Below are 26,211 nucleotides of genomic sequence, written 5' to 3'. Positions count from 1 at the left end.
TTTTTTTTTTCATTTTAAGGAGAAAAACTTAAATGACTTTTACAACATCTTGGAGGGCCTGAGAATGCTCCAACTGGAAGGTAACTCTCAGTTCTGCCCAACAAATGCATATCAAGCACCCTCTAGTTCATAGCCCTGGGGCAGGGGCTGTAGGGATGGAAAGGCCCCTCGGTGCCAAATTTCACTGCTTGAGAAATAGGTCTTGTCTCCCAGCATTGGACAATTTGGAAAAGGCAGGCTGGTGAGAGGCAGTGACTGTTCTTAGGACTTTATCCCTTTCTGGTAAATGGCAGGAATTTCCATTTGGACAACAAGATAACCAGAAGGTCTCCTCACTATAACTCTAGGTCAGGCAAGAAGTCTGAGCCTTTCACACCTCTCTTCTCTAGAAGGCCCCATTTCCAGGGAGGGCTTGCCTATATGTAAGGCTGTTAGGCCCTGGGCTGGGGCTGGTGTGACTCCTTAGTAAAGGAACGTCCCTCCAACTCGGGTCGGGTGTGTGGTTTGCAGGTGGTTTTCTCCCGTCCAAGAAGCTGGAGCCCAGCTGGCCCTCAAGGTCGATTCTGAGCTGTTCTTTAGAAAAGGAGATGTGTATATGTGATCAGTCAGGGAATGAGGGAGGAAGAAGGACAGCATTCAGCTTGGGAGCCTGTCAGCAACAGGTTTGCTCTGTTTGTGTAAAGCCACCACTTGCCCCCATAGTATCTGCACATGCTGGGCTCCTTCACTCCTGGGTGAATTATCCCCTGGGCATGCATGGCACAATCTTTGCTGGGCTTTCTCAGTATATTTCACAACTGCTCTGAGTTTATAATTTTTTTAAGTCCTTTATCAAATATGTGTCATAAATACCATTGGAACCAGGAGCATTTATCACATAGCTGGGTTCTTTCTTGAGCTCTGAAAAAAATTATTTGACTGTACAACCTTTCTCGGGGCTCTGATTTAATGGACTTCTCTGCTGCAAAGCCACTGAAATGCGTTGCCTTTTAATATTTGACACCTCTTCCTCTTTATTACCACCTCAGACAGCCCTTCTAGTCCAGCTGGAATGAGCCCATTAGTCTCTGACAAATAACTCGTGTATTTGATGAAAAATATGCAGAAGCTTGGCTGCAATGTCTTCTCCAGGCTTGGTTCTGTTTGCAGCCTCCCTCTTCTCTAAACAAAGCATCGGGGCCAGGCTGACCCTCCCCAGTGTCCCCTTTCTCTTGGATGCCACTTGCTGCCAGGTCCACAGAGTCAGTTTATCCCACCACTTATAACGGGCTTTGAGGTGGGGTATTTAGAGATGTCCATCACTGAGTGTTAAGAATTAGCCTCACAGCGGCACTGTTCATAGTAACCAAAAGGTGGGAGCCATCCACGTGTCTACTGACAAATGAACAGATAAGCAAACTGTGGTACATACACATAATGGAATTGCATTCAGCTTTAAAAAGGAAGGAAATTCTGACACATGCTACAACGTGGATGAACCTTGAGGGTATTATATGAAGTTAAATAAGCTAGCCACAAAAGGGCAAATACTGCATGATTCCCCTCATATGAGGTACCTAGAGTAGTCAAATTCGTAGAGACAGAAAGTATCATGGTCACTGCCAAGAGCTGGGGAAGAGACGCATGGGAAGTGGTTATTGAATGGGTACAGAGTTTTAGTTTTGCAAGATGAAGCATTCTAGAGATTGACTGCACAGCACCATAAACATGCTTAACACTACCGACCTGTACACTTAAAATAGTTACAATGGTAAATTTTACTGCAATTAAAAAAAAAAAAAAGAATTAGCTTCAAATTCCACCAGTAGAGGAGAAACCGACACAGAAGTTTTATGAGCACTTGAGTTCCATCATTTATTCATGCTTTCTGGATCAGTTGGCTCTTGCTGTGTAACAAACACTTCTAAGATTTAGTGGCTTAAAACAACAACCATTGATTTAGATTATGATTCTGGTCTGCAGTTTGGGCTGGGCTCAGCTGATCTAGGTGAGGCTCAGCCGATTTTGGTGGGAGCTGGCCGGTGTGAATGGCTCCTCTCTGCTCCACATGGCCTTTTATCCTCTGAAAGACTCACTCAGGCTTGTTCATGTGGTAGTGGCAGGGGTCCCAAGAGAGTGAGCAAAAGCAAGCAAAGTTTTTGAGGCTCTGGTTCACACTCATATAATGTCCTTGCAACCACATTCTCTGGTCAAAGCAAGTCACAAGGCCCATCAAAATCCAGAGGGTGGGGAGACGAACTCCACCCCTTGATGGGAGGGGAGGCAAAGAATTTTTGCCATCTACCACACAAGCTGTAAGGTTGTGCCATGCCCCATGATAAATGTTGAAGATAAACATATAAATAAGTTACAGTCTAGTGCGGGAGACATACACGTAAATAAATAATTACAATGTACAGCGTGCTCTAAAGAAGTAAGCACAGGATGCTTTGGGAGCATGGAGGAGGGCAGAGGGCAGCGGCATGTGGGAGAAGGAGGGGAAAGAGGCAGACACCTGGGACACAGTAACACCTTAACTGGTATTGCAGGTCAAAATGATCATTAGCCAGAAGAAGGAAGGAAGAGAGATTGAGGCGGAGGGCCCCGAGAAGGGTGAAGGCTGGCAGGGGACATGCCTGGGGTACAAGGAAGCTTCAGTGAGGAGTAGAGGAGGCAGGCCATGTCACAGATGGCCTTGAAGACTTTATTGAAGCTGGATGGATGGCCAGGTTGCTGAGTGGAGGGGGCTTAGGGCCGGCAACAGCCAAGACATCCTCGGGGGCTGCTGCCCTAACCCAGGTGAAAGAGGGTGGTGGCTCAGACACCCAGGTGTTCCTGAGGCCAGGAGAGAATCAACAGCAGAGATTTCTAGGCAGTGAAAGAGTCAGGGTGGAGAAGAGAGGAATCAGCAGGGAGATTCAGTGTCCCCTGGGCCTGTGCTTTCTGCCCAGCAATCTGAACAGCCAGGAGTTCCCCACTGAGGGGCCAAGGCCAAGGGCACAGCACAGCCACTATGTGGCCAGGCAAGGGCATGGGGTCCTGCAGGCACAGCTGGGGCATCCCACCCAAAACCCAGGAGACCAGAAAAGAGTTCGCTGTTATCGGCCAACAAGGAAGGACCTGAGGTCAAGGCTTCCCCTCCTCCACAAGCTTGAGGCAGCCAGATTCTGCAGGGTGCTGGGGTGCTGTAGGGTCTACCCCGAAGGCCCAGCCCCTGCCAGGCTCTGCCCCAATGCCCACAAACTGTCCAAACTGGGCACAGCGTTGCTGGTCGGAAAGCTTCCCCAGGACCCCACATTCTTCCAAGACCCTCGTACATTAAGTGGTTGTCCTTGGCCGAGACACGGGGTAGGTGGGAAGGCAGCTTGTGCCTGGAGCCGGTGCTGGCTTCCTCCCATGGATCCTGGGTCATGATGTCCTGAAACATCCTCTCTCTGGCTGGGCACTCAGCCGGCAGCAATAAGCACACACTGCCTGATCAATACTTTGAATGCACTTGGGGCCCCGCTGTGAAAAGGAATCCCCTGGTGAGCACTTTCATAAATTGAAAAATTTTTCTGAAACTGAGTAATCCTGCCCAGCTATTAAATCCAGATTTCCGCAAAGTGAGAGTAGAAAGTGCTTACATTTCGATGGTGACCTGGATCTCTGAGCACCTCCCAGATCCGTCCAGGATTCCCGGAGGTGGCAGGCGGTACCTGCCAGCACTGGGGCTGCACTCTGGGGCTGCACTCGTAATCTTTGCTGGGACCTTGGTTTGAAGTCAGAGCTTTCAAAAACAATCAGAATGCTCCGGGCCCAGGAGGCGTGGTATTTTGTAACCACTGTGTTTTCCTGGCCCCCTGGGCATGGTTAACTCAGCAGGCGCATGGCTGCATCCGTCACTCACAGCAGTGTGACAACCAACTGGGGAGGCAAGAGCAGGTGCTTCTAGGTGCTTGAGGGAACTGAGCACCTAAAGCTGGGGCAATGTGCCCAGGGTCACACAGCCAATTAGTGACAAAGCTGGAATGAGAACCAGGACCCAGAACTCCAGCCCAGAACTCTCTAACACCCACACGACTTCACTCAAAAAGGTGACATCACCCACCAGGCTCATGTTTCAGGAATGAATTCAGTTGGTGGCTCTCCTTGGAGCTGATGTGTGAACATGGCAAGCAGTTCAGCCTCAGGCCCGCCCGACCCTGCAGGTTCCCCCCATCGTGTCCTTGAGCGAGCAACAAGCTGGGGCTGCGGGTCCCACAGCCTTGCCGCCTGCACCTCTCCCAGATGTGTCCCACAGGCCCTCACCCCAATCCCAAACTGAAGTCACCATGCCCTCCCTTCCTGGTGTCCCTCCAGAAGCCTGGAAGTGGCCCTCGTGCTGGCTGCCTCCCTTCCCCTCCAGCACTGAACCCCCCCCCCCCAGGTTTCACAGCCTAAATATTTGTCTTTCTTTGTCCTTCTGTCCCCATTGTAGTTCAGGCTTTTGTCACTTCTCACTTAGATCATGGAGTGATCACCACCATCAGCAACAACATCATGCCTGCCTCCCCTTGGGCATTTACTATGTGCCAGGCCCACAGCTAACAGCTTACCATGGACTAGCTCATTTAACCTTCAACAAAGGTAGAAACTGAAGTTTCAGACACGTTCCCAGGGTCATACAGCTGATAGGAGGCAGAGTTCAGGTTCTCCCCGGGGCCTGGCTGAGGCTTCGCCTCGCCCCCACCTGCCTCTGGGCGTCCACCGGTACTCCCTGTCCCGCCTCTAACACGGCTGCCAGAAGGATTTGTCTGGCACCCAGGTCTAAGCCCGTCCCTCCCCTGAACAGAATCCCATGGCTCCCTGGTGCCCACGAGACTGAGCTGCCGCCCTCTCACAAGGTTCTTGAGGTCTGACCCCACCTGCCAACCTATCACGTCCCTTTGTTCCCAATCTGCCCACAGGTGCCCTGCACACCCTCCACCTAGTGCTTCGGGCCCTGCTGGTCTCCCTTGTCCAGGTCTGAGCGCACCCACGGGAGCCTTCCAGAGGCCCCAGCCAGAGGGCCCACACACACCCATGAAGGTACCCTGCAGCTCCGCCTGATGTGGGGTTGGTGGTGGTCAGTGAGTTGGCATTGCCCACACAACTTAGACCCCCTTTCTCACTGTCTGCCTTGGTCTTCAGCAGAACCAGAGCCCGGTATGTGCTCACAAAGAAGGGCCTGCCTGACACCAAGGCCCACAAGCCCCTGAGCTCAAGCTCAGGGATTTTCACCAGGCTCTGGAAAAGAGTGGGAGCCTCTGTCCCCATTTTGCAGATGTGGAGACAGAGGTTTGTCCAAGGACATACAGGTGTCAGGGACAGAGCTGGGCTCGGGAGCGCATCTTGACAGACAGCCAATGCTGGCCCATGTGGACAGAAATGACTGGTCAGTCTGCAGCAGGGCATTTTGGAAAGTAATTCCAGAACACCAGCCAGGGTGCAGCATAGACCTGGAGGGCTCAGGGTGATGGTAGGGGACTTGGAATCAGGGCTCAGTTCTGCAGACCACCCTCTTGTATTCATCTGCCAAAGAACATAACCCTTCCTGACAACAGTCTATGTCATTCTGGCCCAGAATCTGGGCCTCTGATGTCCAGCAACCAGCAGCTAGAGGGTCCAGGGGGCAGGCAGGCAAGGCAAGGCCAGTGGGAGTGTTGATCGTCTGAAGGCCCTAACTTTTGCAAGGGAAAGAGTTTCTCTAAACTAATCAGGGTAGCCATCGGGCTCTCTTCCTTACCCTGCTGAGCCTTGAGGTGGGTCTAGGAGACATCCCCAGGTTTGGAGCCCACAGGCCCGGGACACTCTCTGAACCAACCCCAGGTGGCCAAGACACCAGGCAAAGGTAGGTGTGCGTCAGGGCGGGAAGGCCCCAGAGGCCACTTTGGGACCTGCTGGGGCTGTAAGCCAGGCTCCCCGACGCCGAAGCCCCAGCTGAGGGTGGGCACCCTGAGAGAACAGCCCAGGAAACGGGAGGAGGCGCACACAGGTCCTACCTCTTGCCGGCCTTCCCCAACAGTTCCAGAAGTGTGCAATGGAAGGAAGTGCTCTCCAGGCCCCCATTCCACCCCTCCCTTCTTGGGGCCCCTCTCTAAGAAGCTCACCCCATGCCTTGACTTGAGCATTTAACATAAAGGATGCTGTTTTTGCAGGTTTTGTGGTTTTTATTCCTTTGAACCATATCCAGCCCATCTTACATCACAATGCCATGCTTTACTTGGTATCAGATACATCAGCACTCATTGGCATTTGGAGAACTCGTTCTGTAGTTTTATAACAGTTTTTAGTTGTCTGTGATAATGTATTCTCTGTTTCCAATTGTCAGTATGGGAATCTTTTCCCCTAGCCTTTCAATTTCTGGGTTTGATTTTTTTTTTCTGTATTGTATTGTTTCGGTTTGTTTTTATTTATTTCTTTGTTTGTTTTCTTTCCTTTTTTTTTTCCTTTGCTTTTGAAAGTTGTTGTTCCTTTGGTTATGTAGCCCCTCCCAATTGCTGCTTGTTTACGCATCGTTTGTGACTTCTTTTGACTGTCGGTGTTGAGCCAGTCTTGCCAAGAAACAGTATCAAGTATTTTCCTATTTCTCTACTTCTTGAAAGAAAAAATTTTAATTAAAAAAAAAAAAACTCTTAATGGGAACCTGGCCCTGTCTGTCTTCTCTGTTCTGCAGAAATGTTGAAGGAATTGAACCAGCAGCGCAGAGCGAAAGCGTTTACAGACCTGAAAATTGTTGTTGAAGGCAGAGAGTTTGAAGTCCACCAAAATGTTCTAGCTTCCTGCAGCTTGTATTTCAAGGACCTGATTCAAAGGTTTGCCTTCCTTCCAGCTGTGGTCGGGTCTGTTCCTTTGTAGGACGCTTTTGTGTCGCTTTTCTCCTCCCCTCTCTTGCAGGTTCCTGAAGCGTGACTCCCTGTCACAGAGCCAGTAGCCATCTCTCCCCCTCCTCCCCCTCCTCCGAGTGCCCTCTCACACACAGCCTCAGAGCAGCCACTGCCCCCGGCCTGCCCCACGCAGCTTTGCTGGTCACCCGGGGGCCACTGTCAGCAGTAGACGACACCCCGGCCCTGCCCCGAGGATCCCGAGTTCTCAGTGGCTCACAAGCCCTCCCTGAGATTAGGAGGACTGTAGACTCCACGTAGGCTCCACTTTAAGGGACCACTGCACACTGTCCCCACTGGTCGAGCACGGGGTCCCAGGCACCATCATCACTGCTGTCGATAGTGAACTTAACGCCAGGAAAGCACATCGACCAGACCGTCCCCCGCTGAGGAGCACAAGGTGCCGTTTTCCACAGCTCGAGTCGGGGAGAAGAGACTTGTAGCCAAATCCTCATTCACGCTGCATGCCTTGATACTTGTACACTGAGCCTAAACCGGCGTTGTCTGAGCACAGACCACGTGTGTCCTAAACACGGTCTCTCTCAGCCTTTGCTCCCCTGCCCTCTGCCCTCTGCCCTCTGCCCTCTGCCCCGGCTCTTTCTACCTGAATGAGTTTTAATGGTGCATGAGCATCTTTTTTTTTTTTTCTTCCATTTTGTTGATTTTTTTAATTTGTCTGCTTCATACCCTCGCAAACGAGTCAGGGGCCACCTTCTAGCTCCTTAGTGAGGGAGAGCAGCCGAGGGGGCCAGCCCAGGGTAACGCTCCTGTCTCTCTCACCCATCAGCAGATTAATGCCGCTGCTCATTTTGCCTTGCAGCCTCTCCGGGGCGGACGCTGAGCCAGGACTGGGCTCAGAGTGAGAGGACAGGACCTCTGCTTGCTTCCCAATGCTGTGTTTGGACTTGCCAACTAACCCCAGAGTGACTGTGTTTTGTTTCAGGATGGCACACTGGCTGGCACCTCCTTTCCAATCTGTTGTGTCCTTTCACTTAGAGCTGAGCTGCCCGGCGTGCAAGCCCCGCCCAGCCACACTGGCCCCAGCCATGCAGGACGGGGCAGGCTCTTTGTGACTTCCAGTCTCATGGACAGCTTGGGTCTCCCGCCCCCAGTGCTTGGGTTCTCGCTATCCAAGCACAGGGGTCAGGGGCATGAGCTCTGGGGTAAAGGGGCACGTTCAGTGGCTTCTTCAGGCCAAGGGAGGTCTTTGTGCTGCCATTCTTGGCAAATTCTGGTACTGGCAGTGACCAGCATCCTAGGGCCTTGGTCCCTGCTACAGACCAGCTGGAGAGCACAGAGCGGGCAGGATGCAGGGGCAGGTTGGTACTAAGCGATGGCCCAGCCCTGGGCTAGAATGATGCGGGCAAGAGGAGCGCAAAAGCCATTTGAATGTCTTCAGAGACCTTACATGCAAAGCCAAACTTGTACACAGCAGAGAAGAGGACACCACTAGGTGGGAACCCAAAGTAGTGAAGCCTTCTTAGGCCAAAAAGAAAGAGGAAGAACATTCCAGGCAAGGGGTGGTTTGCTTGGAATGGTCTGGAATACAAGGAATGTTCTAGAATGTTCTAGAATGCTCCAGACAGGGGATGGGTTCCTGAAATGAAAAGCTGGGACAGAGACTGTCATGAGCAGTGTGGAGGGGAATATAGCCTTCGCAGAGATGGGTGTGAGCTGGGGTGAGATAGGCAGGCAAGCCCTGACCCCTGGGGCTAGGGCCCTGGCTTGGTCTGAGGATGTGGGGGTCATCAGGAGCAGGGGATGCTCACCTGAAGATGAAAGAACTGTGGGATGTGCCTCGGTGACCCTAAGCGGAACTGATGGGTGCTAGAGCCAAGAGGCAGTCACTGGAAGGGAGAGGGCACCCCACTGGGAGCTAGGAGACCTGGGTTGTACACCTGACTCTGCCACTTGTCCTATGACCCCAGGCAAGTCACGTCCTCTCTCTCAGGCCTCGAGATTTCTCATCTGTAAAACAGGAGGTTGGTTCAAATGACATCCAGGTTTCCTTCCAGCTCTGACATCCCAAGGTGGCAGTAAGGGGATGGGCATGGCCGGGCCTGCAAAGGCTTCCCGTGTGCAAGCCCTAGGACGTGAGAATGGTGAGATCACAGGGTGGAAGGTGGGTCCATGGACCAATGTCAGGGCAGAGCTGAGGGGGTGATGAATTAAGCAGCTGAAGGACGTCCAAGTAGACGCATCTGGTAGGCAGCCACATAGAAGGGTCTGAATCCAGACAGGTTGAGGCCCGGGGAGACTCCTTCGGCATACAGGAGGGCACTCAGGGAGGAGGGAAGACCGAAGCCAAGCCCAGAGACCCCCTGTGGTTGAAGGTCACAAAGCTAATTTGCAGCCATTTCAACCTTTTACTTCCCTCAACTTGACCTTGGTGCACATCACCATTTCTGCCCATGGCTGCAAAAAGAGTCCTCTTGTGGGGAGGAAAGTGGACTCTCTACGGAAAGATGATTTCCTTTCTGGCCGTGTAAAATTCTGGAGAAGCTCACGCTGTCGCGGTCAGGGGACGGTTGATGTCACCAGGCCATTTCAGTCTGTGACCCTGGAGACTTGGTGTATATCAGCCAGGACGGCTCAGCGAGAGAAATGGGGCCCTGCCCACTGAGCCCGAAGCAGGGGCTTCCCTCTCGGGCGTCTGCACTACAGAAACAGAGGGAGTGGGCACAGTCTGTTTGTGGAACGTGGTGTCCCGGTCCTTACCTTCATGAGGGTCTCAGTGAGCACTGTCAGGGGCGGGTGGCTGTCCCAGGACCCGCAGACCCAGAGGCTCAGGCTGGACTCCTTTCCACCTCCATCCTGGGGCCGGTAATGCGTTCACCACTCCAGCCCCAGCAAGGACACCGTCCCAGCCCCCAGCCTCGACCCCGGTGTGGACAACCTCACCCGGGGCCACAGGACAGACCTTAGGGAAACCAAGTCACTCGGTACTTTTCGCTCAGCTAACAAGCAGGAGCCCTTCCTGGGTGCCAGGTCTGGCCGGAAACACTAGATGAGATGAGTCTCTGCCTCGAGGAGTCCCACAGCCTGCCAGGGGGAGCCTGTAAAGAAGTGTGAACGGGAGAGCAGACTGAGCACACAAATGGGGTTTAGCGGCTCACAGGCAAAGCACCTAACTGTGGTAGAAGAGGTGTTCAGGGACAGCCTCCAGGGAGCGGTGGCATCTGGTGTGGGTTTTAAAGAAGGGAATTGGCCGGGCTGGGGAGTAGGACAGAGCCACTGCTGGCAGAGGAGGGAGAGAGTGAGGCCAGTGCCGGAGGTGGAGCCGGCTCGCAAGGCTTTGCTGGAAGCCCGGAGGGGCCACGGTCAGATCTGTGTTTCATAAGGATAACAATCGGTGAGCGGGAGAGCAGGATCTCAGTGTCCTCTCCTGACCAGCTCAGCTGCCCGTGAGCCCCGGGGCCAGGCAGATGTCCTGCCCGGAGCCCCCGTTCTCCAGGCCTCAGGCCGACTCCCCACCTTTGTCCACGTGTTCTTTCCTCACATGTGCACGTACCTTTAGTGTGGCTGCAACGACTTCTTTCCACTAGTCTTCCCTGACTGAAATTCAAACTCCTGTCTTTTTCCTCTGACGAGGACAAGACCCAGCCCAGAAGGAGACTTGTAGAAATGTCTAATGTCATCCTGAAAATCCTCCCGCTAACCCTGAGAAGCAGGTGCCATTAGTATCCCCATTTTACAGATGAAGAAATTGAGACCCAGAGAATTTTAAGTAAGCAAGTAGGTCCGGGATTGGAATCAAGGTCTGACTCCAAAGCTCATGCTTTCGCCACCCATTCGCTAACCTGGAGAAGAACAAAAATGTAGTCTTTATTTGTGCATGAAGTCTATAAGCAAAGAAAGTGAAACTTAGGGTTGACTGTGTAGTCAGATGGGCAAGGAAAAAGGATAGAGAGCCTGTATGTGTGTGTGTGTGTGTGTGTGTGCGCGTGCATGTGTGTACACGTGTGTGTGTGCTAGAAACACTTGTAAACTGGACATCAGATCTGCCCAAGAGAAGACATAATCCCCACCTAAAACAGGTACCTAAGTTGCAGACACTTGCCCTCATCCAAGGGGAGGCCGTATCCTCTGGAGTGAGGAGCACCGGAGGAGACTCCGGGAGGCCATCGGGAAGCTCGGAGCAAAGCTTGTACTGAGATCCCCGGGCCTGACTCACCATCCCTTTGTTGCCCCATCTGAGTCCCTGCGACAATCAGGGGTGAAAACACGGCAGGAAGGGGAGCTGCGGCTTTGCCTTTGGATAATGTGAGGGATAGAGTGTTGCGTGACCACCACACCTCTCCTGCACCCAGGCTGGTGGGGGACCCCAGCAGGACTGAGTGGGCTGAGCCCCAGGTTTCAGGGACTTTGAGCCGACTAGAGCTAGTGGGGTTCTGTGGTGTGGTTGCAATCTCCCAAGTCCAGAGTCGCTTCTCAACCCTGCTGAGCAAGACCTGGGTCTGCCCTGGACTTTTGGGGGAGCCTACAAAGAAGTCCCTTCACTTATCCCCAGGAGCCGAGGAGCCCTCAGGGTCCATTTGTGCCATGAGAGGCATTGGCTGCGCCCCTTCGCCGGGTAGGCTGTGGGCCCCATCACAGAGGACAGGGGGCTGTCCTTAGAGATAGCAGAGGGAATGCCCTCCCTGCCAGTACTTCCGAACACGACCACAAGCCTGGGTGTGGGAGAAAATGTCAAGCCCCAGAGAAACTTGCCCCCTCATCATACCAAATAGGACAGAGACCTGGCATTCTGCCTTCTAGCTGAAACCCTCATCTCACAAAGTCTGTTGGAGCCAATGACTCACTCGAACTATATTCTCTTTTCATATTAAATAAAAACAGATGGCGACATTGATTTGTCCAAGGTGCTTTTCACAAGCCCCATGTATAGGCTCTGGGCTTCTCCATCTTTCTCACCAGGGGAAGCTAAAGGGATCTACCTGAGTGGCATAGAGTCCAGATGTAGGGGAGCCCAACAGACTTTAACACAGTAGTCAGGCCATATGCTGCCTTTCCCCTCCTTCCCTGTGGGGTTGGGCATTTGTGGGTGGCAGTCTGCCCCCTTTCCTGGCAGAACAGAGAGGTGTGGCCAGAAGACCACATAATAAGACGAGAGATTCACAGATCTCGAAGGCCAGCAGAAAAATTTAAGTCAGACCCATCGCCAAATCACCTTGGGTGGGCCAGGGCTCACCCAGTGAGACTAGAGTGGGCCGTGTCTGTGCCCTGGAGCAGGAACATGCCTGAGCTCCTATGCATGCAGAGGGATGGAAATCACATTGGAGGAGCGGGGTCATCCTCCTGAGCAGTCAGGATGCCATCCTCAGTCACCACCTGCTCCATGACACCCCCCACCCACCACTGCCCCATATGTCCTTCCCATTCTAGATCTAAGTTGCAAAATGAAAGCATATGATCACTGAGGTGTGTGAGGAGTAACGAAGGAGTGCCCTAAAATCTAGGGAGGGCAGTTCTTATCCAGGAGAGCAAATTGCTGATGGTGGGATCTCAAACCATCTCCTATTTGGGATGAGGCATTCCTGGCATGTCCACAGATCCAGGCCTGCCAAGCAGAGGGTGTGTCCCATACCTGAGGAGAAGGTGAGGCCAGGGAGTTTGGGTCTTCTGGCAGAACCCATGGGTCCTGTGTGGACGGGGCAACACCAACCTGCCCCACACTCCCACCCCCAGTGTCAGGTTCATGGCCCAACCTGACAAGGCTACCACTGCTCATTCCTGCCCTGCCCCATCTCCTTCCAAGGCCATGTCATGACCCAGACTACCCAGCAGCTTTCAGTACTCCATGTGGCTGAGTGGAGCAGGAGGCTTGGACCCCAAGAGCCAGCTTAGGACAGGGACAGAATGGTCATCTGTGGAGGACACAGCTTCCCACTGGTGACCAATGGCCACCCAAAAGAAGCAATGCCTCCCAGGGGATCCCTACTTATAGGGAAGAGGCCTAGGGATCACTGAGGTCTAGTCCCAAGACAGTCTGATGGTCAGCAATGGAAAGTGACCACCGGCTTCCCTTGGCCCCATGAACACCCATGTGGACAATGAACATGTATGTGCAGATGAGCTACATAAGGCCTCACTGCCTGGGGCCTCACCTCCTATAGATCTTGAGCTCAGCCAGCCAACAAAGCCTCCAGCCATTCCCCAAATGTCCTTTGCCCAGCAGCCCCCTGCTTTCCACAGGGGGCCTCAAAGGGGGCCTGAAGGAACAGCTATAGCCATGCATTATAGGGACAGTGGTTCTTGCCAACCCTGGACGGCACCTGCCATGGTCAACACCCCATATGCCTCCTCACATTGTCCCTGTACTCCTTGGCCATGTGGGCACCACTCTGTCCCCAGGACCCTCTCCCTGGTTCAGAATCTGGGTGGGACAAGCATCTCTCAGAAGCACAGCCATGCATGTCCCATCGGACTCATCACTCAGGGCCGTAGACTCCCGTGACGTTCCATCTGCCCAACACCCCTCCCCACAGGGTGATGCTGAGGGTTCTCAGGGTCACATGTCACATGGACTTCACTCTGTGTGTGTGTGTGTGTGTGTGTGTGTGTGTGTGTGTGTGTATACAGCTGAAGTCCACCCCAGCTCTTCACTGAACTGGAGCTTGTCTCCTGGGTGGACAGGAGGGCTGGCCTGAGGTGGGCGCAGCAGTGGCTGGGGACCTTGGGAGAATGTGAGCAGCCCGACTTTGGCCCCATAAACCTGGCTGTGGCCCAGCAGGACCTCTGCAGAGCATGAAAGGTGTGAGGAGGAAGGGCCAGGCAGTGGCATGTAGGAATGAAGGCAGAGGCAGCAAAGACCGAGTAAGAGGTTGACCAGATGGCCCCTGAGGCCCGGGGTGTTAGATTTCTGTGGTTTCAAGTGATCATATAATGAACTAGTTTTATACTGAACAAAGTTACCCAAGCATGAAAATCTATCCCGACAGCAGAGGACTCGGTGTGTTAAGTCACTTGAAAAGTCACACACACTGTGTATGTCTCTGGGTTTGAGAAGAGCCTCTGCCAGCACCGTTCCCTGTCAGATTTCCCTCCAGGCCTGGAGGCAGGGTTCCGCAGGCCTCCATCAGATGAGCCATTCCGTGGGGAGGGCCCAGCGTGGCACCCTGGGAAGCGTGGCAGGATCACAGCTACATCTGTTCCCTGCCCCATCGTATCGGTGTTTTAAAAGCGCTTGGTGGCCAGGCCTAACTGGAGAGAATGTGGCTCTCGTGGTCGCATTTCAGACTCTCGCGGGGAAGGTGTTTTCCAGCCTCTGTCACATAAACTTTCCATGGGACTTCAGATGCCATCCAGTTCAACCCTCTTGTTTTGCAGAAGAGGAGCCTGAGGGCCAGAGAGGCAAGGTGGCGGCCTGTCAGTGACGGGGCGGGGGCACGCAGGTCCTCTAGCTCCCTGCCCACACAGGAGTCAGCCTCCCTCTGGGGCTAGCCTGCTTACTTCCGGACGCCTCCGCACCCTGGCTGCCAGCCACGGGGGCACCCAAGGGACCAGTCACGAGAGTCTCACCCCAGCCTCCTCAGGACTGGGGGGAACACAGAGGTCATTTCCCAGCCACGTGGCAGAACCCGGCCTCGGGCAGGACCAGGCTCCGTGCAGGAAGCAGGACCGGTCAGAGTGGCCGTGGTGGGGCACCAAGCCAATCATCTCTGAAAAACCTGCCTCCTGACTCTTAACGCTCTGGGTGTCTTTCCTCCTGGTCACTTCTGTGGCACTGTTATTTTTGCCTCATCTTATCTGTTTCCTTCCAGGTGCAGCTTTAGGGCGCGGCTGCCAGGCCTTAGGAGCCTTTGCAATGGTTTTGTATTTCTGTAGACACCAGATATAAACATATTTATATATTTGTGTCCCTCCCCTGCTCCCCCCAGTTCACAAGCCCGACGCACACTCTACACGCAGGCCACTCTGACCTCTGACCCCGTGTTCCATGTGGCAGGAGGGCCCCGCCCCGGGCCAGGTCCCAGGTCATGGCTGCTGGCTGTCTGTGGCGGAAGTCCTTGGTTGTTCCCCTTCCCCTCCCCCCCAGCTCTAACCATTCTGTCCGTCTATCTTGTCTCGTCCTCAGTTTCAAAGCAATGTCATGAAGGGCTTCCTTTCCATGCCTAAAAAAGGAAACAATATGTTTTTGGAAATAGGTGGGGTTGGAGTCAGGGTTCCGGGACGGCTTGGGGCGATCGAGGGACGGCTCAGGATCGGCTGTGTTCACGGCCGGTTGGGGGCCTCAGTCACACCAGGGGCTCTCCCACTGGAGGCGGCCGGGCCCCGGACCCGCCGGCCTTGTTTGGCCGGGACGCCCGGAGCCGGAGCCGGCAGTGGGGCGGAATCGTATTGTTTCCCTTTGAGGCCAGTCCTGGTCCTCGTCCCCATCCACAGCTCATGCTTTTTGATTTGCATCTTTTTTTGCATGGACATGCCAAGTAGTGATAAGCAGGGTTTTCTGTTCTTTTGGGCGTCTCTGGTCAGACTCTTCTCTTTCAGATCCCGTGTAAGGTCGTTAGGTTCAGGCGTGTCATTGCCGTGTCCCTTGAGTCCTAAAATGAAGGGCGTGACCGAGGCGTGCAGGGAGATCTAGCCCTGTGAGGAGGCGGCGCTGTGGCCGCGGGGTGGCAGGTAAGAACACCCTGGTCTCTGTGCCTAGGTCGGTGCAAGACGGCAGCCAGTGTGGCCGGGAGAAGCTGGAGCTCGTCCTGTCCAACCTACAGGCCGATGTCCTTGAACTGCTCCTGGAGTTTGTCTACACGGGCTCCCTGGTCATCGACTCGGCCAATGCCAAGACGCTGCTGGAGGCCGCCAGCAAGTTCCAGTTCCACACCTTCTGCAAAGTCTGTGTGTCCTTTCTCGGTGAGCCTGGGGGGTGGGGAGCGCATGGGTCGCCTGGAGGGAATAGCACGGGTGGGCAAAAAATTTGTAAGCAGTGAGGATTCAGAGGGAAAGGCTGTGTGTCCACCTCAGGGTGGAGCTGGATTTCACAAGGCAGCTTGAAGATGAAAATTCAGATAACTGCACACCCTGGCACAGACCTGGACGCGTCCAGGCTAGAATCGCCGGTAGCCAGATCTCGGGAGAGCCGGCCAGACTGATGCCCGGTCTAGAGGCCAGGTTGGGTGAGGCTGAGGCCCATGGGAAGTGGCAGGTGGGCATATGAGTGGTGTTACTGCTGGTGTGATTCTAAAATGGGAGCCTGTCACAGTTATAGAAGACACTGGAAGCCTCAGCGTGGCCCTTGCCCCCAGCCCAGGCCCAAGCTCTAAGGCTCACAGGCAGTGAGGATGCCTCCAAGCCCGATACTGACACTCCATACCTCACGCTCTCGGTCCTTCTGCTGGGACCTGCGGGAGCAGAGGAGGTCCCAGGACAGGAAGCATGTGACAGGGCAGAGGAAAACCCGGAAGGTACACCCATAGCTCCAGGGATACCGGAAATGGTCCTGTGGGGACCCTGGCTGCTAAAGGCAGGTCACAAGGACATGGACTTGGAGAGGGATCCAGAGTCTCAGGCGATAGGAATGGAGGGCCACCCTTCCAGGGCCCTGTGGTCAGTGGTCCTGTGCTCTTGCCCCCAGAGAAGCAGCTGACGGCCAGCAACTGCCTGGGGGTCCTGGCCATGGCTGAGGCCATGCAGTGCAGCGAGCTCTACCACATGGCCAAGGCCTTCGCGCTGCAGATCTTCCCTGAGGTGGCGGCCCAAGAGGAGATCCTCAGCATCTCCAAGGACGACTTCATCGCCTACATCTCCAATGACAGCCTCAACACAAAGGCCGAGGAACTAGTATATGAGACTGTCATCAAGTGGATCAAGAAGGACCCCGTGGCCCGTGCACAGGTAGTCCCCCACCCCACCCACCCCTTCTCCCTGTGTCAGGGGCATAGTGCAGGGATGGCATCTGGAGCAAGGGTGCAGGAAGGTGGAAGAGGCAGGATGGCCTGGTCAGACCATCCGCGGGGTGTACAGGAGCCCCGAGGCCCGGGCAGGGGGAGGCTGGAACTGCCACTGTGAGCAGCAGAGAAGCAAAGGGAGGGATGAGAGATGAGGGGTCAGCTGCCAGAGGGTTGGAAGGGCTGTGTCCCACCTGAAGGAGACTCAAGCCAACGAGCGGCTGCAGGGCCGTACAGGGTAAAGCTGGTGCCCCAGGTCCCCTGTGAGCTCAGACCGGGCAGGAGGAGACCCTTCCCCCAATGCTCCGGTTATGGAGAGGGTGGAGGGCACCTGGACCAAACAGAAACCACGCCAGAGATGGGAATCCACTGCACACATCACAGGAGGGAAGTCCCTCGGAGGGGACAGCTGGGGAAATCGGAGCCAGGGTCCAGGGCAGAAGGAGAGGAGGGCAGGTCCCCGGAAGGATTCCAGGATCCGTGGAATCAGAATTCGATCACAACCCAACAGGATCTTTGGGCCAGAAAGCACGTGCTGAAGGCCTTGCTCAGAATGGGACTGCCTTGGTTCTCACATCTGAGCACCCCCCACCCCCAGGAGTTAGTATGGACACAGGTAGTTCTCAGGAGAGCTCAGAGTCCACCTGGAAAGCAGCACAGGAGGCCAGGGCCCACAACACCCTGAGGCAGCTGAGTGATAGAAGACAAGGGAACTTCATTGCGTGTGGAGCAGGAAGCGACACAAGGGAGGGAGGGGTGGGCCAGGCGCCAGCATCGGTAGCACGGGGCCCTCCACCCTGGCCCAGCCCCTGAGCCCAGGAGAAGGGCGTGCTCTGGTCGGATGGGGAGGGGGCAAGATTCATTTCTGGAGAAGGCCATCAGGTTGGGCAGCTATAATAGAGACTGCCCAATGCACTAAGGCCCCCAAATCTGTCTCCAGCCCAGACCTCCCAGTGTCTACTGCACACCTGTGGCCAATGTCCCTCAAGCCCCTCTAATTCGTAAACCCCCAAAGCTACACACCTTCTTGTGTTGCTTCCTTCGATTCCACCCATTACCCAAAACAGAAGGCTGGATACCTCCCACACCTTCCACATCCATTGGGCCACACACTGCTGTCGCTTTGTCTCCTCGCTCCCTCAGGAGAGGACCGACTTTATCTCCCCATTCAGGACCCAGATCTCACCAGCATCACTGCAGTCGTCTCCCACGCGGTTGCCCTGCTCCAGTCTTCCCCACTCCAAACTCATTCTGACCCTGCCGCCCGAGCGAGCGGTCTTCCTAAAGGACACGTTGGATCGTTTGATTTCTTTGTTTAAAGCCCCCGTGAGCTCGTCATCGACTCCGCAGGAAACACCACTCAGGCCTTGGCAAGGGAGGCATAGGGGTGGTCAGGCTCTGGCCTCCACTGACTTCCCAGGCCCCTCTCCCCTGGCCACCACACCCGCCGCAACAAAGACCGTTTGCACCTGACAAGAATAAGCTCCAGAGAATTCCCCATGTGCGCCGATCTCCCCACCATTCCCATGCCTCTGTGTGTGCTTTTGGCGTCCTCCCTCCTCTCTGCCTGAGGTCTCAGAAATCTGCGATCCTTCCACACCCAGCTCAGGCGTCAACCACTCCCGCACTCCCAGACCCCATAACTGTACTCCTCCCTGGAGCCCCACTAGTGCCTTTTATGTAATGGATCCTCCCCCCCCCCACCATTTTACTGTGTACACCTGAAAGTCAGACACCGGGTCTTCCTGGGCTTTGCACCCCCAATAAGGAGGGTCACCAATGATTTGTTGGATGAAAAGCTGAGCAGTGAGCAAAAGGTTTGCCAGGCAAGAGGGATTTGAGTCAGTCCACGAAAAGCCTTCAATGCAGGTGAGAGGGGCCAGGGGCCAGGTGCTGCTGAAGGGGTTTGTTGGCACTGGGGAGATGCAGGTTCTGACGGGGGTGACTGGCAAGCTTCACGGTCACCGTCAGCCTTCCCGGGCCGTCGCACCTGTTTTTGACTTCCTGCCCCACGTGCGCCTCACCAGGGATCAGGATGCTCGTTTCAGCCCCACTGCAGCCTGGGGTGAAGCAGACGCCCGTGAGCTGGGCGGAGGCAGGAACGAGGTGCCGAAGAGGCAGACGGACGGTTCGCCCCAGGGTCAGCCGCGGCACACCCACCTCCCCCGTTCCTCTCCTCTGGCTGGTGGGAGTCCCCCCTCTCACCGTCTAGGCTGGGCTGAGCAGTGTCTACACTCTCAAGCCAAATACACACTGGAGTGCCCCCTGTACAGTACCACACCCCTCCTTCCTGTCTCCCCAATCCAACTCGGCAGGGGTGGCTCCGTCCGTGTAACCTCGGTCGATCCCGTGTCTCCCCCACCCTGCAGTATGCCGCAGAGCTCCTGGCCGTGGTCCGCCTCCCCTTCATCCACCCCAGCTATCTGCTCAACGTGGTTGACAATGAGGAGCTGATCAAGTCGTCAGAAGCGTGTCGGGACCTGGTCAACGAGGCCAAACGCTACCACATGCTGCCCCACGCCCGCCAGGAGATGCAGACACCCCGAACCCGGCCCCGCCTCTCCGCAGGTACCGAGGGACATGCCCCAAACTCCCCAAATGCAGGTGCCACAGGGTCAGCCCCACTCTGGGTGGTCCCCTCCAGAGGCACCAGGCGCAGAGGCTAACAGCGTGGGGATGTGTCCGAAGGCCATGCATCTGTATCCCTGCAGGTGTGGCTGAGGTCATCGTCTTGGTTGGGGGCCGTCAGATGGTGGGGATGACCCAGCGCTCACTGGTGGCCGTCACCTGCTGGAACCCACAGAACAACAAGTGGTACCCCCTCGCCTCACTGCCCTTCTATGACCGAGAGTTCTTCAGCGTAGTGAGTGCCGGGGACAACATCTACCTCTCAGGTGAGGCCCCCCCAGGGCTGGCTTGGGGACCAGGCAGGGACTTCCTAAGGGCTCCCCTCCCCACACCAGGGCTAAGGAAAGCCGAGGCCCAGAAGCCTCTACTTTGCAGGTGAAGTCTTCTCTTCCTGCCCTGGGGGCCGGGCCTGCCTGGCCGTGGGCCCCGCCTCACTCCCTGCCCGCTCTCTGGACCTCCCGTACTGCTCACAGGTGGGATGGAATCAGGGGTGACGCTGGCCGATGTCTGGTGCTACATGTCCCTGCTCGATAACTGGAACCTCGTCTCCAGAATGACGGTCCCCCGCTGCCGGCACAACAGCCTTGTCTACGATGGGAAGATTTACACCCTCGGGGGACTTGGCGTGGCGGGCAACGTGGACCACGTGGAGAGGTAATGAGGCCACAGTCACGAAAGCTAAAATCACTTTGCTCCTCCACCCCAGCACCAACCCGGCCGAGGCCGACTGGAGACGGGACATTTAGAGGGCGATAGTCCCAGGCTCTTCAAACACGGCAAAGGGAGAGGACCGAGGGTGGTGAGAGGGAAGCAGGAATGATGATGGCTGGCCCAGCCGCTGAGATGGGGCACTCTTGTCCCGTTCAGGGGTCAGACAAGCTGGAGGCATAGTGGTGCAAAGGCACAGGATGGGCGCGGCTGGCCTGACCGGGCAGCTAGGAGGCGCACTGGCACTGGAAGTCCCAGCCCAGAGCGGCGCTGAGACATGGGGCAAAGCTGCAAGCAATGGCCCAAACGTGTGCCACGTCAGTGGCTGTGACTCCAGGTCCCTGCCGAGCGGGAGGTTCCACACCAGGGAGCCCCTTCCTCCCTCTTTCCCACACATCCCAGGAAACCTGCTTGCCACACGGGGAACAGTCACTGCATGCAGGTCTGGCCAACCGTCTGGAATTCTCTAGAATACAAAGTAATGGGCCGGAGAGCCATGCGTGTAAGCCTGCCCTCTGCTGGAAATCCCAGGCTGGCTTCCTCACGGAGGCCCATTTAAAACTGGCCATGCGTAGTGTAGGGATCAGGCGGAGGCAGAAGGGGCATAGGCTGGAGGTGGGCACTTCGTGGGGTGCAAAGACCATCTTTTCCTTTGAGCTGGAGCCCATCCTTGCAGAGGACGGACACTGTGGGGAGAAGCCACAGAAAGAGCTCAGGAAGGCTCATGAGTCAGCAGCAAACAGGGGAGGCCTCAGTGCAGTCCTGCTCTGTGAGAAACTAGTGCCCAGAGAGCCCCAAGTCAGACTGAGCTGCTCCCCAAGGACCGGCCCAGGAGGTCACAGCTCCGGTCCCCAGAGCTCTTTTTCCACATCCTTCCCACGTGCTTGCCCACCACCCTTGGCCCACGTCATCAGCTGTCACAGAAAGCACATCTTCCCGTGCGGCAGCTTTCTGCCTGTGGACCCTCACGTACCCCTCAATTTGTATTTTTTCCCTCAGTGGCTAATTGGACACTTGACAAATGTTACAGCAAAGATAGTTTCAGAGAGAGACGAGCTCTGGATATTCACTGTGGGCTTTTAACTCCCCCAAGTGGAGCCCAGAGATGGCTCAGTAACAACATCTAATTGTCATATTGATTTGGAGATAATGGGGAATCCCTGTGTGGTTATGAGGATATTAATACTGCTGTTGAACCCGGGTCACCCCTGATGCTGACAGCCTTCAGTGGGACCCACTGCACGGCCATCACGTCCCAAGCCTTCCAGAAGCACCAGCTCCCAACCGTTTGTCATCCAATAATAAACACATGAAAAAGGAGACATTTTCTATGTAGGAGTAAACTGAGCTAGACCTGTCATCCTGTCTTGCTTTTGTCAGCTATTTTTAATCTCTTAAGATGCTGATTACTCATTTTGCAAACTTATACTTGTTGATAAATACAGGGATTTGTTCAAGGATCAAATGCACGAAGAGGGGGGACAGGCTCCGCTCCCCCTGGGCTCAAGAGCAATTCTCCAAGGCCTGGAAGCAGCCTGTACTGGCCTTCCCTGGGGGCTGGGCCTTCATTCCACTGTGAAATACCCGCCCGCTCGAGCACAGTGTGAGCAAACCACCCCGGGAACTTTAGGAGATGGGGAGCCCCCCAGGACAACAGGGTGCCCGGAGCCCTTCCTCAGCCCTCTGGTAGACCTCTGGGTGGTATGCATACCAATGGGGTGGAGGACACAGGCAGAGGAGACGCGCACTGCTTCCCGAGGAACGAGGAACGGAACGTAGCTGGAGCCCCTTTGGGCAAGGAATTTCTGTGCCACATGGTGGCGATGAGAATTCAGGGTGACAAGAAGGTCAGGGTAATGGGGACAGACACGAGGGTGCTTTGTTCCCCAGAAAGCGCTAATGGTACAAATTGCTCTTATATTGATAATGAATGAGATATATGGTACATTATAATTATATTACATTACTGTATTACAGGAATAGAGCAAGATTATATAATTATAGATTAAAACAACAGTGCCATAGACAAACCTGTATTATATCATTATATAAATAACTGGGTCTAATACTTCATAGCAATATATTGCACTAGCTGTGGTTACCGGATAAATGATAGCAGAGTGCCTCACTCCACAGGGTCATTTGCATGTCATTAGCATATCCTTCTCAAGCAGGAAGCTGACAGATTGAGCTGACGGAGGGCTTGTGGCTTGGCAATCAGCCACCTGGAATAACAAACTCTCGGGAAATTCGCATTTGGCGGAATGTGCCATTATACCGAAAGCCTGAAGACAGCCACATAATCTTCCACTGTCACCCAGCTCTTCTGCAGGAGCTCTTTGGATCTCTGCCATATTGGCTTAAAAAACAGATATCTGAACTTCTGACACTGTCCAAAAAGACACTTACTGCATTGCCTGTTAAGCCACATATCATTCGACTGGGGCTTAACTGAATCAGCGCCTGCTGCCCTGTAAGGTACTTCAGCCGCTTCTCAAACCCGGAGTCTTCCCAGGCACAGAGCTGGACGTCCCATCCCTGTCCCCTCATCCCTGTCTCAGAGCCAGGAGCACCGGCTAAGAGAGGCCATCTTCTGGATCACTAAGCTGTGACCGTGTTATGGCCCGTGTCCCAGGGAGGCTGCTGGGAAAAAGTGGGCCCTGTGTGCTTCCCAGGAAAGGTGTGCTGGGAAAAACCCAGCCCACAGTGGAGGCCCCACCTTGGGTCCGGAACACGCGAAAGAGCCATGTGGTGAGCGGTAGATGGGCCACCAAGTGGAAGGTCCAGAGTGAATGCTGGTGAGACCAGCCCTCCAGGAACAATTGACAGAGACGCCGAGAACTGAGATCCAAGCTGTCCAGGAAGACCTCAGATACCCCAGTTCCTTGGCTGATCTGCTCCATCCCCAATCTCTCCCCATCAGCTGCTTCCTGTCACTTTTGTCCCTGCCTTGTCCGGTACTTGCACTCTATCGCTTCTCCATGTTCTTACTTTGCCACTTTGTCCTGTAGTACACATGTCACAGATCTGTTCAGCCCTGACTCGTCCCCTTCTCCACGCCTACCCCTGGGGGCTGAACACTGGTGGAGAAAATCCCACCGTCCAGTACACTGGCCCCATGACAAAGTGAAGTCATCCAACGAATACTGGGTCCTTCATGCTGCAGGGTCCTGTCAGCGGTTTCTCTCGCTCTCAAGAGTGTGTGGTTCTCGTCTCCTCCTCCCCGATCAAGGCTCTGAGCCCACAGATTCCAATACTCCTGCCGGCACTGACTCCTACTTCACAGAGAAGGTGGAGCCCTCAATCAACAACTCTCTGGTGTCCCTGCCGTCACTTCTGCATATGTACTGATGCTCACGCCATCCTTGCCTTCCTCTCTCCCGCCCACACGGACACCACTTCCCTCTCCACTCTGGACCCTACCTGCATCTCCCCACCAGGGGCCTCCTTTGATCAGCCCTCCCCTCTCTTTCATATATATTTAATCTTCTTCTTATCCATTTGGCCTCCTTCCTGTCGGCACATAAACACAAGTAAGCCCTTCCCCCTAAAATTAAAACAAAACCCGTGGTATGCCGTAGCTCGTTCATACTGGCTCCCAAGAGGTGACTACTACCTTTATAGGAATTCTGCAAGCCAGTTGTTAGCTACAGGTGTTATTAAAAATCAAATCATATAAACTTAGAACTAAATAAGTTACATTAAAAACAAAGGAAATCCATACTCAAAACTCATCACTGCTTTTTTTTTTTTAACTATATTTTTCACTGTCTATGCTCTGGAGGTGATATGTCCACTGTGTCTGTATATGGGTATATGGTGGATATTCTGACTGGCAGTGTCCTCTTCCCAATGCCACATTCAGCCATGAGCCATCGGTAGCTTGAAATCAGCCAAGATGAGAGGATTTACATCACAGAAATCAGCAAGTGCTTACATATCAGGACTCTTTTCCCCTAGCAAGCTTGTTTTTAAACACTTCTCAGCATACCACCGACAAAAGCCATCTCTTAGCTCCATATGCCTTCTTAGGTCCCACCTTCTCTGCCCCTTTCCCAGCTAAGTTTCATCCAAGAGAAGTCCCCCCGTCGTGTCTACTGCCTCCCTCTCATTCACTTCGTGATTCACAACTAGCTCTTGACGAGAGCGCCGGGAACCCGTCTGGGACTTCTTTGACCTCCTGCCATATCCCCCACGCATGGAGCTGTGTGCCCCCTGTGCTGCCGCCACTTCCCCGAGGACCCCCCTCAGCTCCCCTCTTAGAGGCCAGCATTTCCTCAGAGTGCTCTCTGCTCCTCAGTCTTACTCTTGCCTACGCAGCCCCTGTAAGCTCCTCTCCCTTCAGTTTCCAGCTCTGTGCCAACAGCGACCCCACGGCTGCACATCTAGGCCACAGATCCGTATATCCAACGGCCCACTGCACATCCCCGGTCTGTTACCCACAGATGCCTTAAACTCCCCATGAATAAAACAGAAATCATCACTCTCCTCCAAACTCCCCAACCTCGATTCCCTGTCCCCCGGGTAGCACCCCCTCCATCCAACTTCCCAAGCCAGAGACCCTGAGTCATCCTAGGTGACTCTACCTTCCTTAACGGCAACATCAGTTAATGACTGAACCCTGTCAGGTCACCTCTCCTGTTCCCACCTCCTCTCGTCCTTCCCTGGTCCAGCCCACTGCTTCCCCAGCTTCCAGCCCAGAGCCTGGGTAGACGGGAGATGCTCGGTGCAGAACCATCCGACAAAAGGGTAGGAATGAGCTGGATAGAAAGGGATACAGGGGCCTAGAAGCTGGGGAGCTCTGTGGGAGCAGAAGAATGGAGACCAGAATCTGCACAGAGGCAAGAAAGAGCCCCCTGGGGTTCAGGAGGAAGGCTGAGAGGGCTAGTTTGGGCCAGAACCTAGGTGATCTCAGGCTCTGCCAGTGATGCCAAGGGCAGGAAGCAAATGCTGGTGCCCCTCCCCGGCAACGTCCACTGCCTTGGTTGTCGCCCCTGCTCTGAGCAAGGCCCATCTTTGACACGGGGCTCTTTTTCTCCTCTCTCGACAGGTACGATACCATTACCAATCAATGGGAGGCTGTGGCCCCTCTGCCCAAGGCCGTGCACTCCGCAGCAGCCACAGTGTGTGGCGGCAAGATCTACGTGTTTGGTGGTGTGAACGAGGCAGGCAGAGCCGCAGGCGTCCTACAGTCTTACGTTCCACAGACCAACACATGGAGCTTTATCGAGTCCCCAATGATTGGTAAGAACCAGCTTTCTCCTCAGTCTGGGGCCAGTGCAGCATCCCCACCTCACTGTTTTATTTGTCTCAATATCTTAAGCCCAGAGGTCGAGCTAAGGCTGCAGACCCATGGCTGGGAGCTGGGAGGGGGAGGCAAACCCCCAGCCCAGGTGTAGCTGCTGATCCCACTACCTGGACAGAGGGTGAGCTAGTCCGTGTGCCAGATGCCTGCTGGCCCCGGGGCCTTGTCCTGGGGTTAACCAGCGACACTGGAGGTCCTTCCAGAGCCCTTCCTCTGGAGGGCCTGCTGGCAAAGGAAAGGGTGGGGAGGGAGAGGCCAAGAAGAGATGCCCTGACCTGCCAGCCCTGCTCTTCTCACAGACAACAAGTACGCTCCCGCCGTCACCCTCAATGGCTTCGTTTTCATCCTGGGCGGGGCTTATGCCAGAGCCACCACCATCTACGACCCTGAGAAAGGGAACATTAAGGCAGGCCCAAACATGAATCACTCTCGCCAGTTCTGCAGGTGAGGGGCGGCAGTAACTCGGCTAGGGTTGGGGAGGCGGAGGGCAGGGAGGGAGAGACGACGGGAAAGGTTTGAGCACAACAGCGATTGCCCGCCATTCGATGACCAAAGCAATTCCCAGGCCCAGAGAGGCAGCCCCCTCCAACCACAGGTATGGATGTTAGTGCCAGGGCAGAGTGGGAAGCACCCAAGGGCAGCCCATGGCCCACAGGCCCTACCCTGTGGCTCCAGATGACCCATCTCAAAGCCAGAAATGGAGGGCTTCCTACAGGCACCAGCCCCATGTCCCTCGAGGCCACACCTCCTGGGTGCTATGAAGACAGCTCTCCCCCAGGACCACCTGGCACATCCATCACAGGAGGCGGTGCCAGGCCAA

General features: G+C 54.8%; 1 protein-coding gene across 3 annotated transcripts in view; it reads left to right on the top strand.

The window, feature by feature from the left end:
- The window catches only part of KLHL29 (kelch like family member 29), a 311,231-nt gene that overhangs the window by 281,142 nt on the left and 3,878 nt on the right, over positions 1–26,211 (top strand). For 2 of the 3 annotated variants that reach the window (XM_023252069.2, XM_023252070.2), the window contains exons 6-13: positions 6,656–6,794; positions 15,514–15,716; positions 16,438–16,697; positions 19,120–19,318; positions 19,462–19,644; positions 19,852–20,032; positions 25,137–25,330; positions 25,691–25,835. In XM_023252069.2, the coding sequence (XP_023107837.1) occupies positions 6,656–6,794; positions 15,514–15,716; positions 16,438–16,697; positions 19,120–19,318; positions 19,462–19,644; positions 19,852–20,032; positions 25,137–25,330; positions 25,691–25,835 (1,504 nt within the window). The remainder of the gene's footprint in view (positions 1–6,655; positions 6,795–15,513; positions 15,717–16,437; positions 16,698–19,119; positions 19,319–19,461; positions 19,645–19,851; positions 20,033–25,136; positions 25,331–25,690; positions 25,836–26,211) is intronic. The other variant, XM_023252071.2, reaches the window with a different exon arrangement.

This window comes from Felis catus, chromosome A3, assembly GCF_018350175.1.
Source record: "Felis catus isolate Fca126 chromosome A3, F.catus_Fca126_mat1.0, whole genome shotgun sequence".
NCBI classification, from domain to species: domain Eukaryota; kingdom Metazoa; phylum Chordata; class Mammalia; order Carnivora; family Felidae; genus Felis; species Felis catus.
The sequence above is the reverse complement of the archived record's forward strand: the minus strand, read 5'-3'. Positions and strand labels throughout refer to the sequence as shown.